The 13,287-nt window shown below is 36.3% G+C and overlaps 1 protein-coding gene across 1 annotated transcript in view; it reads left to right on the plus strand.

Annotated features, from left to right (window-relative positions):
- The window catches only part of MYH15 (myosin heavy chain 15), a 130,481-nt gene that overhangs the window by 54,026 nt on the left and 63,168 nt on the right, over nt 1-13,287 (plus strand). Inside the window, 3 exon segments of the mRNA XM_033201821.1 lie at nt 1,785-1,902; nt 2,804-2,927; nt 4,508-4,644. Of these exon segments, the coding sequence (XP_033057712.1) occupies nt 1,785-1,902; nt 2,804-2,927; nt 4,508-4,644 (379 nt within the window).

The raw sequence follows: 13,287 nt of genomic DNA on the forward strand, positions 1-13,287 counted from the left end.
CCTATCAGCTGGATTTCTGGATGTGTCTAGGGACACTGCTTCCATCTAGCAAGGAATCTAATTAGCTGTGTTCTATTTTGGAGCAATTCTGTTACCTATTAGAGTTGCTTCCCATGGAGTCAACTTGGATTTCAGCAGGTTTGGTTTTTTTCTTAAAGTCATGAGACAAAGTTATAAGAAAAGCTTCATGATCTGGCCGGGCGCGGTGGCTCAAGCCTGTAATCCCAGCACTTTGGGAGGCCGAGATGCGTGGATCACGAGGTCAGGAGATCGAGACCATCCTGGCTAACACGGTGAAACCCCGTCTCTACTAAAAAAAAAATACAAAAAATTAGCCGGGCGAGATGGCGGGCGCCTGTAGTCCTAGCTACTCGGGAGGCTGAGGCGAGAAGAATGGCGTAAACCCAGGAGGCGGAGCTTGCAGTGAGCTGAGATCCGGCCACTGCACTCCAGCCTGGGTGACAGAGCGAGACTCCGTCTCAAAAAAAAAAAAGAAAAGCTTCATGATCTAATCAAAGCAGTTATTCATATGTACTTAAAGAGAATGAGTGAGTCTGATGTTAAGGTGTCATAGGATTCTACTCCCTGTATCCCCCGTTTTTTAAAAAAAGTGACAATTTGAGACAGAATCTTGCTCTGTCCCTGAGGCTAGAGTGTAGTGACTGGAGTGCAACTGTACGATCTTGGCTCACCACAACCTCTGCCTCCTGGGTTCAAGCAATTCTTGTGCCTCCGCCTCCTGTGTAGCTGGGACTACAGGTGTGTACTACCATGCCTGGCTAATTTTTACATTTTTAGTAGAGACGGGGTTTCGCCAAGTTGGTCAGGCTAGTCTCGAACTCCTGGCCCCAAGTGACCTGCCCGCCTCAGCCTCCGAATGTGCTGTGATTACAGGCATGAGACACTGTGCCGGCCTACTTGTGCCTTCTTATAGATTATCTGTTTCTGTCTGTGAAAGGAATTGGAGTATAGAAATATGGGTATATGATTTAAGTTTGTTTCTGTGACCTTAGGCATGGAATCCTTTTTTGTTTTCATTTTTCATGTAATACTGTAGTAGGAATTTGTGATAGGAGATGTGGTCCTTGGCTTGTTTCAGAAGACTCTCTGAGGGCAAGGACAGTGGCTTCTTGGATGGTTTTTCAAAGGCTTCTATTGGAGATTGCAGCCGACAGCTGCAGTAGAGCTTCTTTTGATGAATGAGAAGGTGACAGAAGGATGCTTATTCTACAGAACAGGACTTAGGCACTTTCATGAAAATAAGGGGAGAATGAAGTCTGGCATGTGGACAAGTCCTTCCTAAGCAAAACTGTAAACAGAATGTTGTGCTTGTGTCTGTCTTCCCCTTTCCTTTTATTCTTCCTTCTTCTTATCCCTTCCCCCTGCTGCGCAGAGAAAGCAGTTCTCTTTTGTGTTCTTATCACCCTTTCTGGCTGGTTTTTGGTTGGCAAATGAATGTGAGACCAGCCACTTACATTCTAGCAAAAAATGTAATCTTTTTGCCTTCCAAGAATATTTGCTTATAAACATCTCATCTAACTGTGAATTAAGGGGCTTGTTCCATTTTAAAGGAATTTCAGGGAAATCATATTTGGAGACGCCTGCATAATAGGATGATTACTGTGAGTACTATCACGCAATAAGGGAGTGAACTCCTATGACCTATCGTGTGGAAACTATCCAATTCAGACTTTCTTTTAACCCAAGATGCAGCAATTGGTACAAAATCTGGGCCAATAATTTTTTTTCAGGCACAGATCCACCGTGACTCTTTTTTTTTCCAGGTATACTGGACCCTTACTTGGTTCTACAGCAGTTGCGCTGTAATGGTGTCTTGGAAGGGATTAGGATATGCCGTGAAGGTTTTCCAAACAGACTGCAGTATGCTGATTTTAAACAAAGGTAAACATACATTCCAGGATCCAAGAAACCTGAGGCAGTTCATTCTGTTTTCCTCCCTTTCCAAGTGTTTAGGCATGCATTGTTTGTTTGGTTGATGTCCTCCAGACTACAAATCGATGGGTTTTGGTGGTGGGAAGATATATGATGACAGAGTTCCATTATTATTTCCCCTTAAATCCAACATCCATGTAACTGTAATATCCTTAAATCTCTATTAACAGACAATAGACCCACATATAGAAGAAATAAATACAGAAGAAACATATGGAGGCTGAATTGAGTCTCTGAAATGTGTATACTTAATCGTAGCTGCCATCCAAGCACGCCGTGGCTTTACTAGCAAGCCCCTGAAAGGAAGGAAGCCAGCAGGGTATATGGCAGGAGGCAGGAGTGGCATCTTTTCTATTTCCTGGATTCTAGAAATTTAAATTATAGGTCATCAAGTCAATTTGAGCAAAGTCTGGTAGAGTAAAAAAGGGTATATTTCTTGCTTTAGAATTAAGAGGCATATTTGTTGTTTTCCACCAACTCACCAACAGGGTGAAGGAATCCTGGAAAAGACATTTAATGTCTCTGCTTTTCAGTTTCCTTATCCATACAGTAGAGATACTTATGCTTTCCTCCCTCCCTCTCTTTCCTCTTCCAATCCCACCCCTGTTTAATTGAGCAATCAATCAAATGAGGTTGCTTCTAAAGCAATATGAAAAGTACAAACTATTATACCAATGCAAGGGATTATTGCTTGTACCCTCATTATTGTTACTAAGAATTTTGTGAAAATTGAACGTATTAATAACAGTGATAAAAATCTATAACTCCTTTCACCTCATTTGTCTAGATTAGTCTTTATTTGAATAATATGATTTCCCAACCCCAGGATTTTTTCTTTATTTTAAATTAGGTACTGCATTCTGAATCCAAGGACCTTTCCAAAGAGCAAGTTTGTGAGCAGCAGAAAAGCAGCTGAAGAATTACTTGGCTCCTTGGAGATAGACCATACCCAGTACCGATTTGGAATCACTAAGGTAACCAGAAAACTGCAAAGAATGCATTTGGAGACAAATGGGGGGAAGAGTATGTATCTTAAAATACCTGTGAATGCTCAATTATAAGGCATTCTTCAGCTGTCATGACCATAAATAACACAAATAGATCTTAGTTGAAGGTGAAAACTTCGGTGCTGTTTGAGAAAAATATTCAATGTTTTTTAAACCTCAGTTTTGACTACATTTACATTTTTATAATTACTCATCTAAGCAAATTTGTGCCAAGATATAAAATACTGAATCAACCTGGTGTTGTGAGAAAATGTGTATATATCAGAGCTAGAAAAAGGTGAATCGACTTGCTGGAGCTAATGGCTTATCTATGTGTGAACTGATTCATCCACAATATTCTTTTAGCGACAGTATTCTTTTAGGGACTGATTTCTCTGAGTAATTTAAAACTTCAAAGTTAACCCACTATTAAAAAAATTAATCCAAAACCAACTTCCTTAAATGTGATTCCCTAAATTCTATTTCATCTTAGATGAGCTTGGGATTCACATATTTTGGGAACTTCTAACTAAGCAATAGATTTGGTCTTATCTGGCAGTCAACATCAGTTTGTTCGTAATGACATCCATATAAGGAACAAATTATTTGAAGGAGAGTTGGAAAATTCAGGATAAAGACCTCATAGAATTAGAATTCTGTAGGATATGGTTATAAAATGTTGACTCCCACATTTTGAGTACTTGGGAATCAGTTTCTGCTGTTTATTGTTTCTGCCGATTTTCACTGATGATGCCTTCCTTCCTTGTGTGTTTAGTTATTTTTGCTGTATGCTACTCCTCTGGGCCAAGACTGACATGAGGCAAGTGAAGCTCCTAAGGCACAAATTTCAAAGAGGCTCTCATTCTCAGGGTTGAGCAAGTGAGGTTGAGAGGCACACACTCTCAGGGCACTCTCACACTTAGTGCCTCCATAAAATGTGTGCCTTAGGCACCTCACTCATTTCACCTTGTTTGTTAGTAATTATTCTTGAAAAAATACTGTAGATTATTTGATGCCTAGACAAAAGTGCCTTACTCTAGAACAGGCGTCAGCAAACTACGGCCCAAGAGCCTGGTCCTATTTTTAATATATGGTCCACTAGCTAAAAATGGTTTTAGATGGTTCATGAATTGTTTAAAAAACAAGAATATCCTAAAGAGATTGTATGTAGCCCATAAAGCCTAAAAATATTTACTATCTGATCCTTTACAGAAAATGTTTGCAGAACGCTACCTGGTACTTTGGAACACTGCATGCCTGAGCCCATCTTAAAACTTAAACCAGGTTCCCTGAACAATTGAGACATTATTAATAGATAAGGGGAAGAATAGTTTACGTTCTTAAGCAAACAATAGAACCACATGATTTAATAACATGTTTTTTTTTCACATTTTAGATTTATAAAATCAAACTTTCTAGGATGTAGATTTTACACATTAAATAAAACTTACAAGAAATGGAATTGATACATTTATCCCTAGGAACACAACAGTTGCTCACAGGATCATTCAATAAACATTTGCTGAATACCCATTATGAGTGGAGCTAACATCTGACTTTTCTTTTAGGTGTTTTTTAAAGCTGGGTTTCTGGGCCAGCTGGAAGCAATGAGAGATGAGAGACTATCTAAAGTCTTCACATTGTTCCAAGCCAGAGCACAGGGCAAACTGATGCGAATCAAATTCCAGAAGATTCTGGAAGAAAGGTATTATATGCCCACCCTGCACCCCCACTGCTAGGGTAATAGTGTGCCTCAACCAGTGCAACTAATCTCATTGCCTTATAGTAGGTCAAGAGCTGCCTTCTCTGGTTAGGCTGGGTCTTAAACATTTTTAAATCATGATATAACAAAAAGACAGAGTGCAAAAGTGCAAAGGGCTTTTATTGCCCTATTCAACCAAGTATAGGCATGATTCAGATATTTCTTGCCATGCTTTCAGGCTTCCCTTTGAGAGAGATTTTTATATTCTGAGAAGTCTGGATCTCTGAGAGTGGTGCGACTCATAATTTATATCAGAAGCAGACCTGGAAAGGTTTGCATATAGCCCACAGCCAACTCTGTGGGGAAGTATGCTTCAAAGACCGAGGTGTTCTGACCCCTTTGTTACGTCCCGTGGGTCAGAAACTGTGGCTCTTGTTGACATGTAATCATAACTTTCTTACTTTATTTCAGACAGATTCACTGGGGACATTTATCACCACGCTTGTACATTCTTAGGCATTGGTTTTGTCTATTGTTTAATAGAATCATGGAAAGCAAGCTAGCAAAATCTCCAAACAAAGGGACTGTGAGCAAGGGATGCTGAAGTTGTATTTATTTTTTCCTTAGCATATATTGTCTTCTGAAGAGAAGTCTACAGATCTTGGTGTAACTTGTTTAATTGACAATTTGTTAATTCTGTTTTTTCCCAAGAGAAAATGATTATTACATGGTGATGTCAAAGATAATAGAGAGACGACTCTTAAGGGTCTTCTGTGACTCTCATATAGTGTTCAGTGTGATATGGGAGTTTGGGGGTCAGGAAACATGGCTTCTAGAACCAGTTGTGTAAACTTGGGTAAGATTCTTAATTTCTCTATAGTTTATTTTCTTAATGTCTAAAGTGAAACCTTTATGATCCATTCTCTCTAAATCGTGACTTAAAAATTACTTTGAAAGATCACAAGCAAATAAAAAATACAAAAAATACTATAATACATACTCATGGAGTCATCATGAAGGCATTTCAATTCTTAACATTATTAATTTTTTATTTTTGTAGAAACAGGGTCCCCCTATGTTGCCCAGGCTGGTCTCGAACTCCTGGGTTCAACAATCCTCTTGCCTCAGCCTCCCAAAGTGCTGAGATTACAGGCATGGGCCATGGCACCCAGTCAACTCTTAACATTTTTTTTCTGTAATTGCTAACATTTTAAAAAATTAACATACATAGTTGAAGCCCCCATATAGTTCTGCTGTAATCCAAGTCTTACCTTTTCCTTTTCAGATCTTGAGTTTGTGTCTCTCATTCCATGTTTTATATATGTCATATAAAAGTATGTTTTCATACGTTTGCTTACTCGATATGCAGACATCCTTAAAATGTGACATGATTTTACATGTGCTTAGTCTTCATGTAAATAATATTTTGTATATATTGTCCTGAAGTTTGTCTTTTATATTCAGTATTATTCTTTGAAATATATCAGTGTTAATGAATCTAGGGCTAGCTTATTGATTTTAACTGCTGTATAGTATTCCATTATATAAATATATCATAATTTATTTATCCATTTTCCAGCTAATGTAAATTTGTTATTTCCTTTGTTTTTTTTTACCAGTAGCTTCTGCAGTGACATTTTTGTAAATGTCTCCCCATTCGTATATATGAGAGTTTCTTGAGGGCATCATTACTCAAAATACTCCATTTTCTGATAACAGTTTGTGGATAGCAGCTGGTCTGAGGCACACACTTTGAGTGGCACTTCTCTAGGGCATGAATTAATAATAGGTTTTAGGTCACACACAACTTCAACTTTGCAAGATATTGCCAAATTGCTTCTAATATACCATACTCTCCACCAGCAATGTATGAGAGTCCCGTTGTCCCATGTTCTCACCCACTTGTGTATCAGCCTTTAAAAACTTTTGTCAAATGTCTTCATATTTCTGACTTTGGGGAAAGCTATCATTTCCCTTTAAAGAATGATGTTCAGTGTAGTTTTTTTTGTTTGTTTTGTTTTGTTTTTTTTTTGTAGAAATGACTTATTGTTTGAAGGACATTCCTTCTATTTTATTTTGTTAAGCATTTTTATGAGGAAATTATTTAATCATTTATCTGCATCTATTGAAACAATCACATAGTTTTTCTGAATTAATCTATAAATGTGTGGAAATATATTAACAGATTTTTTAAAAAGTTAAACTTACTTTGGTTAAGAAATATTTTCATACATTGATGGGTTTGATTGTAATATCACCATGAGATTTTTCATCAATATTCATGAATAAGATTGGCCTATAATTTTCATCTGCTGTGTTATCTGAATTTGAATCAAGGTTATCCTAACCTCATAAACATTTGAAGAATGTTTTCTCTCTTCAAAACATGAACCAGTTTATAACTGGTCTTTGAATCTTTGGTAGGCATTGCCAATAAAATAATCTGGATCTGGTGGTTCTTTTGTGATAGGTTTTATAATTTTGATTCAATTTATTTATTAGTTACATGTCTAATGAGATATTTTCTTCTTGAATTAGTGCAGGAAAGCTTTCTTTTATTAAAAAAGAAATTTTACATTTCTTTTGAATTTTTCAATTTGATCGATTTATTTTATTTTATTTTAGTTTAGTTTAGTTTTTGAGACAGAGTCTCTCTCTATTGCCCAGGCTGGAGGGCAGTGGCATGATACCAGGTCACTGCAACCTCTGCCTCCCTGGTTCAAGTGATTCTTGTGCCTCAGCCTCTCGAGTAGCTGGGATAAAGGCCTCAGCCTCTCGAGTAGCTTCACACCTGGCTAAATGTTTTATTTTTAGTAGAGATAAGGTTTCACCATTTTGACCAGGCTGGTCTCAAACTCTTGGCTTCAAGTTAACTGCCTGCCTTGGCCTCCCAAAGTATTGGGATTACAGGCATGAGCCACTGTACCTGGCCTTATTATTTTTAAATCTCTACTGTATCTATATAATATTCCTAGAGCATAATCCTAAATTATTTCTATTTCTAGAGTATTATCATTCCTAGTATTGTTTTCTTGTGCCTTCTTTCCTTTTTCTTGACCATTCATGCCACATCTTTATTTAGTCTATTTAATAAACCACTTAAACTTTTTTTCTACATCATTAATTTCTGATCTTACCTTTATTCTTTCTTTTCTTCTACTTTGTGTTTATTCTTTTTCCTTTTTCCAACTTTATTCAGTTGAATATATGGTGTATAATCTGATGTTTTGATATATGTAGGTTTTGTGAAATGATTACCACAATCAAACTGATTAATCCTCACTTTACAAATTTATCTTTTGTGTGTGGTGAGAGCATTTAAGGTCTACTCTCTTAGCAAATTTCCAGTATACAACACAGAATTAGTAACTATGGTTACCATACTGTATATTAGATCCTCAGAACTTACTCATCCTGCGTAACTGAAACATTGTGTCCTTTGAGCAACATCTCCTCAGTTTCCCTATGGCCTGGCTGCTGGTAACCACCATTCCACCCTCTACTTCCGTGATTGACTTTTTTAATATCCCACATATAAGTGAGATCATGCCATATTTGTCTTTGTGTGCCTGGCTTATTATACTTAGCATAATGTCCTCTAGGTTAACCCATGTTGTCACAAATGACAATGTTTTCTTTTTTAAGGTTGAATAATATTTCATTATATATTTATGCCACACTTTATTTATTTGTCATTGAACACTTAGGTTGATTCTGTATCTTGGCTATTGCAAATAATAGTATAATGAACATGATAGTACAGATATGTCTTCAAAATTCTAATTTCATTAGTGTTTTAGGATTGATAGATCCTATGGTAGTTCCATTTTTAATTTTTTGAGGAGCCTTCGTACTGTTTTCCATAATGGCTGTACCAATTTACATTCCCATCAACAGTGTACAAGGGTTCCCTTTTCCCACATACTTGCCAACCCTTATCTTTTGTCTTTATTAATAGCCATTCTAACAGGTGTGAGGTAATATCTCATTGTGGTTTTTGATTTGTATTTCCCTGATAATTAGTGATGTTGAATATTTTTGCATATACTATTGGCCATTTGTAGTCTTTTAGAAATGTCTGTCAGGTCATTGCTGATTTTTAATGGGGTTGTTTTCATGCTATACAGTTGAATTCCTCATATATTTTGAATATTACCCCTTTACTACATGTATAGTTTGCAGATATTTTCCCCCATTCCATAGGTTGTCTTCTCCTTTTTGATAGTTTCTTTTGCTGTGCAAAAGCTTTTTAGTTTGATGTAATCCCATTGTCTATTTTTGCTTGTGTTGCCTTTGATTTTGGGGTCACATTAAAAAAAATTGTTGGCAATTTATTGACCAATGTCAATAAACTTTTTCTTCAATTGTTCTTCTGGTAATTTTACAGTTTCAGATCTTAAATTTAAGTCTTTAGTTCCTTTTGAGTTCATATTTGTATATAGTGTGAGATGAGGATCCACTTACTCTTCTGCATGTGGATATCTAATTTACTAACACCATTTATTGAAAAGACTGTCCTTTCCATACTGTGTGTTTTTGGCAACTTTATTGAAGATCAACTAACCATAAATGCATAGATTGATTTATGGGTTCTCCAACCTGTTCCATTGGACTATATCTGTTCCATTGGACTATAAATATATTCCATTTATATTTAAAGTAATTGTTAATTTGTTTGTTTTTATGCCAATACTTTGCTGTTTTCTTTGCTATAGTTTGTAGCGTATTTTGAAATTAGGTAATGTGATTCTTCCAGCTTTGTTTCTATTGTTTTGGCTATTTAAGGTCTTTTGTGGTTTCATATACATTTTAGGAATTTTTTCCTAGTTCTGTAAAAAATAACATTGGAATTTTGAAAGGGTTTGCATTGAATCTGTAGATAACTTTGGGGACTATGGACTTTTAACCAAAAATATCCTGTATTCTTCCAATTCATGAACACAAGATATTTTTGGATTTGTTTGTGTCTTCAATTTCTTTTTTAATGTTTTATAGTTTTCAACATGCAGATCTTTTACCTCTGTGGTAAGTTTTATTCCTATCTATTTTATTTTATTTTATTTTTTGATGCTATTATGAATTGACTTCTTTTTTGGATAGTCGATTGTTAGTATATAGAAATGTTACTAATTTTTTATGTTTTTTTAATCCTGCAAGTTTACAAATATATTACTTCTATTTTTTGGTGGTTTTTAGTGTTTTCTATATGAGATAGTTTAACTTCTTTGTTTCTAATTTGAATGGCTTTTGTTTCCTCTTTTGGCTGATTACTCTGGTTACGACTTTCAGTACTATATCGAAAAAAACTATTGAGAGTGAGCATTCTTGTCCTGTTCCTGACCTTAGAGGAAAAGCTTTCAGTTTTCAGTTTTTTGCCATTAAGTATGATGTTAGCTGTGGGCTTGTCATATATGGCCTTTATTATCTTGAAGTACCTTCCTTCTATAGCTACATTGTTGAGAATTTTTATGATGGATGAATGGATGGATGTTAAATCTTGTCAAATATAAAGACATTTATATCATCTTGATAAATTGACCCATTTGTCATTATGTAATAACTTTCTTTATCTCTTGTTACAGTTTTTGACTTATATATATTTTATCTGATGTAACTATAGCTGTTCCTGCTCTTTTTCAATTTCCATTTGCATGGAATACCTTTTTCCATTTCTCACAGTCAACCTGTGTATGTTCTCAAAGCTAAAGTGTGTCTCTTGTTGGCAGCATATAGTTGGGTTTGGTTTTTCTATTCATTTGGTCACTCTGTCTTTTGATTGGTGAACTTATTTCATTTATATTTAAAGTAATTGTTAATAGATACAGACTTACTACTGCCATTTTCTTAATTGTTTTATGATTGTTTAAAAAATTATTTGTTTCTTTCTGTCTTCCTTTGTGATGTGATAATATTTTGTAATGCTAGGCATTTATTCCTTTCTCTTTATCTTCTATATGTTTATACTAGAAGTTTTTTCTTTGTGGTTACCATGAGGCTTACATAAAACATCTTGTAGTTACATGTTTATCTTAAGCTGACAAACCTCTTATTTTTAAGCTGGCAATAGTTTAACTTCAACTACATATAAAAACTCTTCATTTTAACTTATCTTGTCCCCACATTTTATGTTACTTATGTCACAATTTAATATTTTTAATATTGTGTATCTATTAATCTGTTATTGTAGCTACAGTTATTTTAAATAATTTTGTACATTAACTAACATTAGAGTAAAAGGTGATTTATGCACCATTATTACAGTATTATTCTGAATTTGACTATATTCTTGTCTTTTCAGTGAGTTTTACACTTTTATATATATTTGTGTGGTTAGTTAGCATCCTTTTGTTTCAACTTGAAGAACACCCTTTAGCATTTCTTGTAAGGCAAGTAGTGATGATGATAAACTCCCACAGCTTTTGTTTGTGTGGCAGTCTTTATCTCTCCACTTCTGAAAGGCAGCCTTGCTGGATACAGTATTTCTGGTTGGTGGTTTTTAGTTTTTGTTTTCTTTTAGCACTTTGATTCTATCATACCACTCTCTTCTGGTCTGCAAGGTTTTGCTGAGAAATCTGCTCATAGTCTCAGGAATGTTTCATTATATGTGACAAGTTACTTTTGTTTTTCTGCATTTGAAACTCTTTGACTTTTGAGAATTTCATTATAATGTGCATTGGTGAAGATCTCTTTATATTTGATCTACTTGAGGTTCTTTGGGCTTAATGAATCTAGTTGTTCATTTTCCTCTCCAGATTTAAAAGCTTTCTGTCATTGTTTCTTTAAATAAGCTTTCTGTTTCTTTCTCTTTCTCTGCTCCTTCTGTGACTCCCATAATGTGTATATCGGCAAGCTGGAGGATATCCTATAAGTGCTGTAGGCATTCTTCATTCTTTTCATTTGTTTTTCCTTTTTGTTCCTCTAAATGAGTAATTTCAAACGACCTGTCTTTGAGCTTACTGATTCTTCCCCTTGATTGCATTTATACTTTCCATGGAATTTTTCAGTCTAGTCATTGTGTTCTTCAATTCCAGAATTTCTGTGTGGTTCTTTTTTATGGTTTTTATTTCCTTGTTGAACTTCTCCTTTTGTTCATGTATTATTTTTCTCACTTTGTTTAGTTATTCTCTTGTAGCTCGCTAAACTTTTTTTTAAGATCATTGTTTTGAACTCTTTGTCAGCAATTCATAGATCTCCATTTAGGGTGGGTTTCTAGGGGGTTTATTTCATTCTTTCTATTCTGTTGTGTGTTCCTGATTCTTCATGATTATTACAGCTTTGCATAAGTATCTGTACATTTGAAGAAACAGTAGTCCCCCTCCTCCATATTTATGCCCTGGCTTTGACTGGGCAAGATCTTCACCAGACATCTTGGCTAGAGATTTTAGGCCTTTGTCCCTAACTGCTCCAGGTGTCCAGTTGGTTTGTGTATTTGTTTCAGAAACCTGTAATTTCTTGCTTTCTCCAGTTTCTGATTTTGTTACTTTGTAGATCTCCATTTTTTTAGGGGTGGTTACAGGTGCTTTGTTTTGTTCCTTTGGTGGTGTCATATTTTTTTGATTATTCATGATCCTTGTGGCCTTACATTAGTGTTTGTGCATTTGAAATAGTACATCTTTTAATCTTTATAGGCTGGCTTCAACAGGAAAACCTCTTCAGCAGTAAGCTTGGTCAGGGATTCTGGGCAGCCTAGCTGGCAGTGTCCACTGGCAGGATTGCTGCTGGAGTCTTGGGGCATGATGGCCTGGTGGCAGTTTCAGTGCACATTCAGGCCCAATTCCTGGGTCCATGAAGACTGGCTTGGCGGCTGTATACGCTAGATCTTGGATCCACATGGGCAAGCCTTAGTGTCTAAGTCCATGGTAGTGGACTTAGTGAGGGTATGCCTGGATCCTGGGGCCATGAGAGTCAGTCTGTGGTTAGGATCTACTGGAACACCCTTATTGACTGGGTCCATGGGGATAGTTCTAGGTCTTGGGTCTGTGGGGACTGGACTGATTATCAGGATGGCCCTGGAGTCTGGGTCATTGGCAGTCTGGGGCTACATGTCTGGACTGGTACTGGGGCAGGCCTGGAACCTGAGGTTGTAAGGGCCATCCTGGGGTCTGGAGCTGTGGGGGTTTGTTCTTTTCTCAATTCACTAGTTTTTTTTCCCCAGTGTTTCTAATAACCTGCTTAATTTTTCCACTGAGTATTTGATTTCAACTGCTATATTTTTTAGTTTTAGACATTTTATTTGGTCTTATTTCAAATCTGTGTGTCCTTTTATCAGAGTGGTTCATTGTTTCTAAAGGTCTTTCCTTTTTATCTTTGACAATAATTTTTTTTTTTTTTTTTTTTTTTTTTGAGATGGAGTCTTGCTCTGACGCACAGGCTGGAGTGCAGTGGTGTGATCTCGGCTCACTGCAAGCTCTGCCTCCTAGGTTCACGCCATTCTCCTGCCTCAGCCTCTCCGAGTAGCTGGGACTACAGGTGCCTGCCACCAACACCCGGCTAATTTTTTGTAATTTTAGTAGAGATGGGATTTCACCGTGGTCTCATTCTCCTGACCTCGTGATCCACCCACCTCGGCCTCCCAAAGTGTTGGGATTACAAGTGTGAGCCACCGCGCCTGGTCAATAATTTTTAATGTAATTATTTGATAGTCTC

The sequence above is a fragment of the Trachypithecus francoisi genome, unplaced genomic scaffold, assembly GCF_009764315.1.
Source record: "Trachypithecus francoisi isolate TF-2019V2 unplaced genomic scaffold, Tfra_2.0 Lachesis_group0, whole genome shotgun sequence".
In the NCBI taxonomy this organism is placed as follows: Eukaryota; Metazoa; Chordata; class Mammalia; order Primates; family Cercopithecidae; genus Trachypithecus; species Trachypithecus francoisi.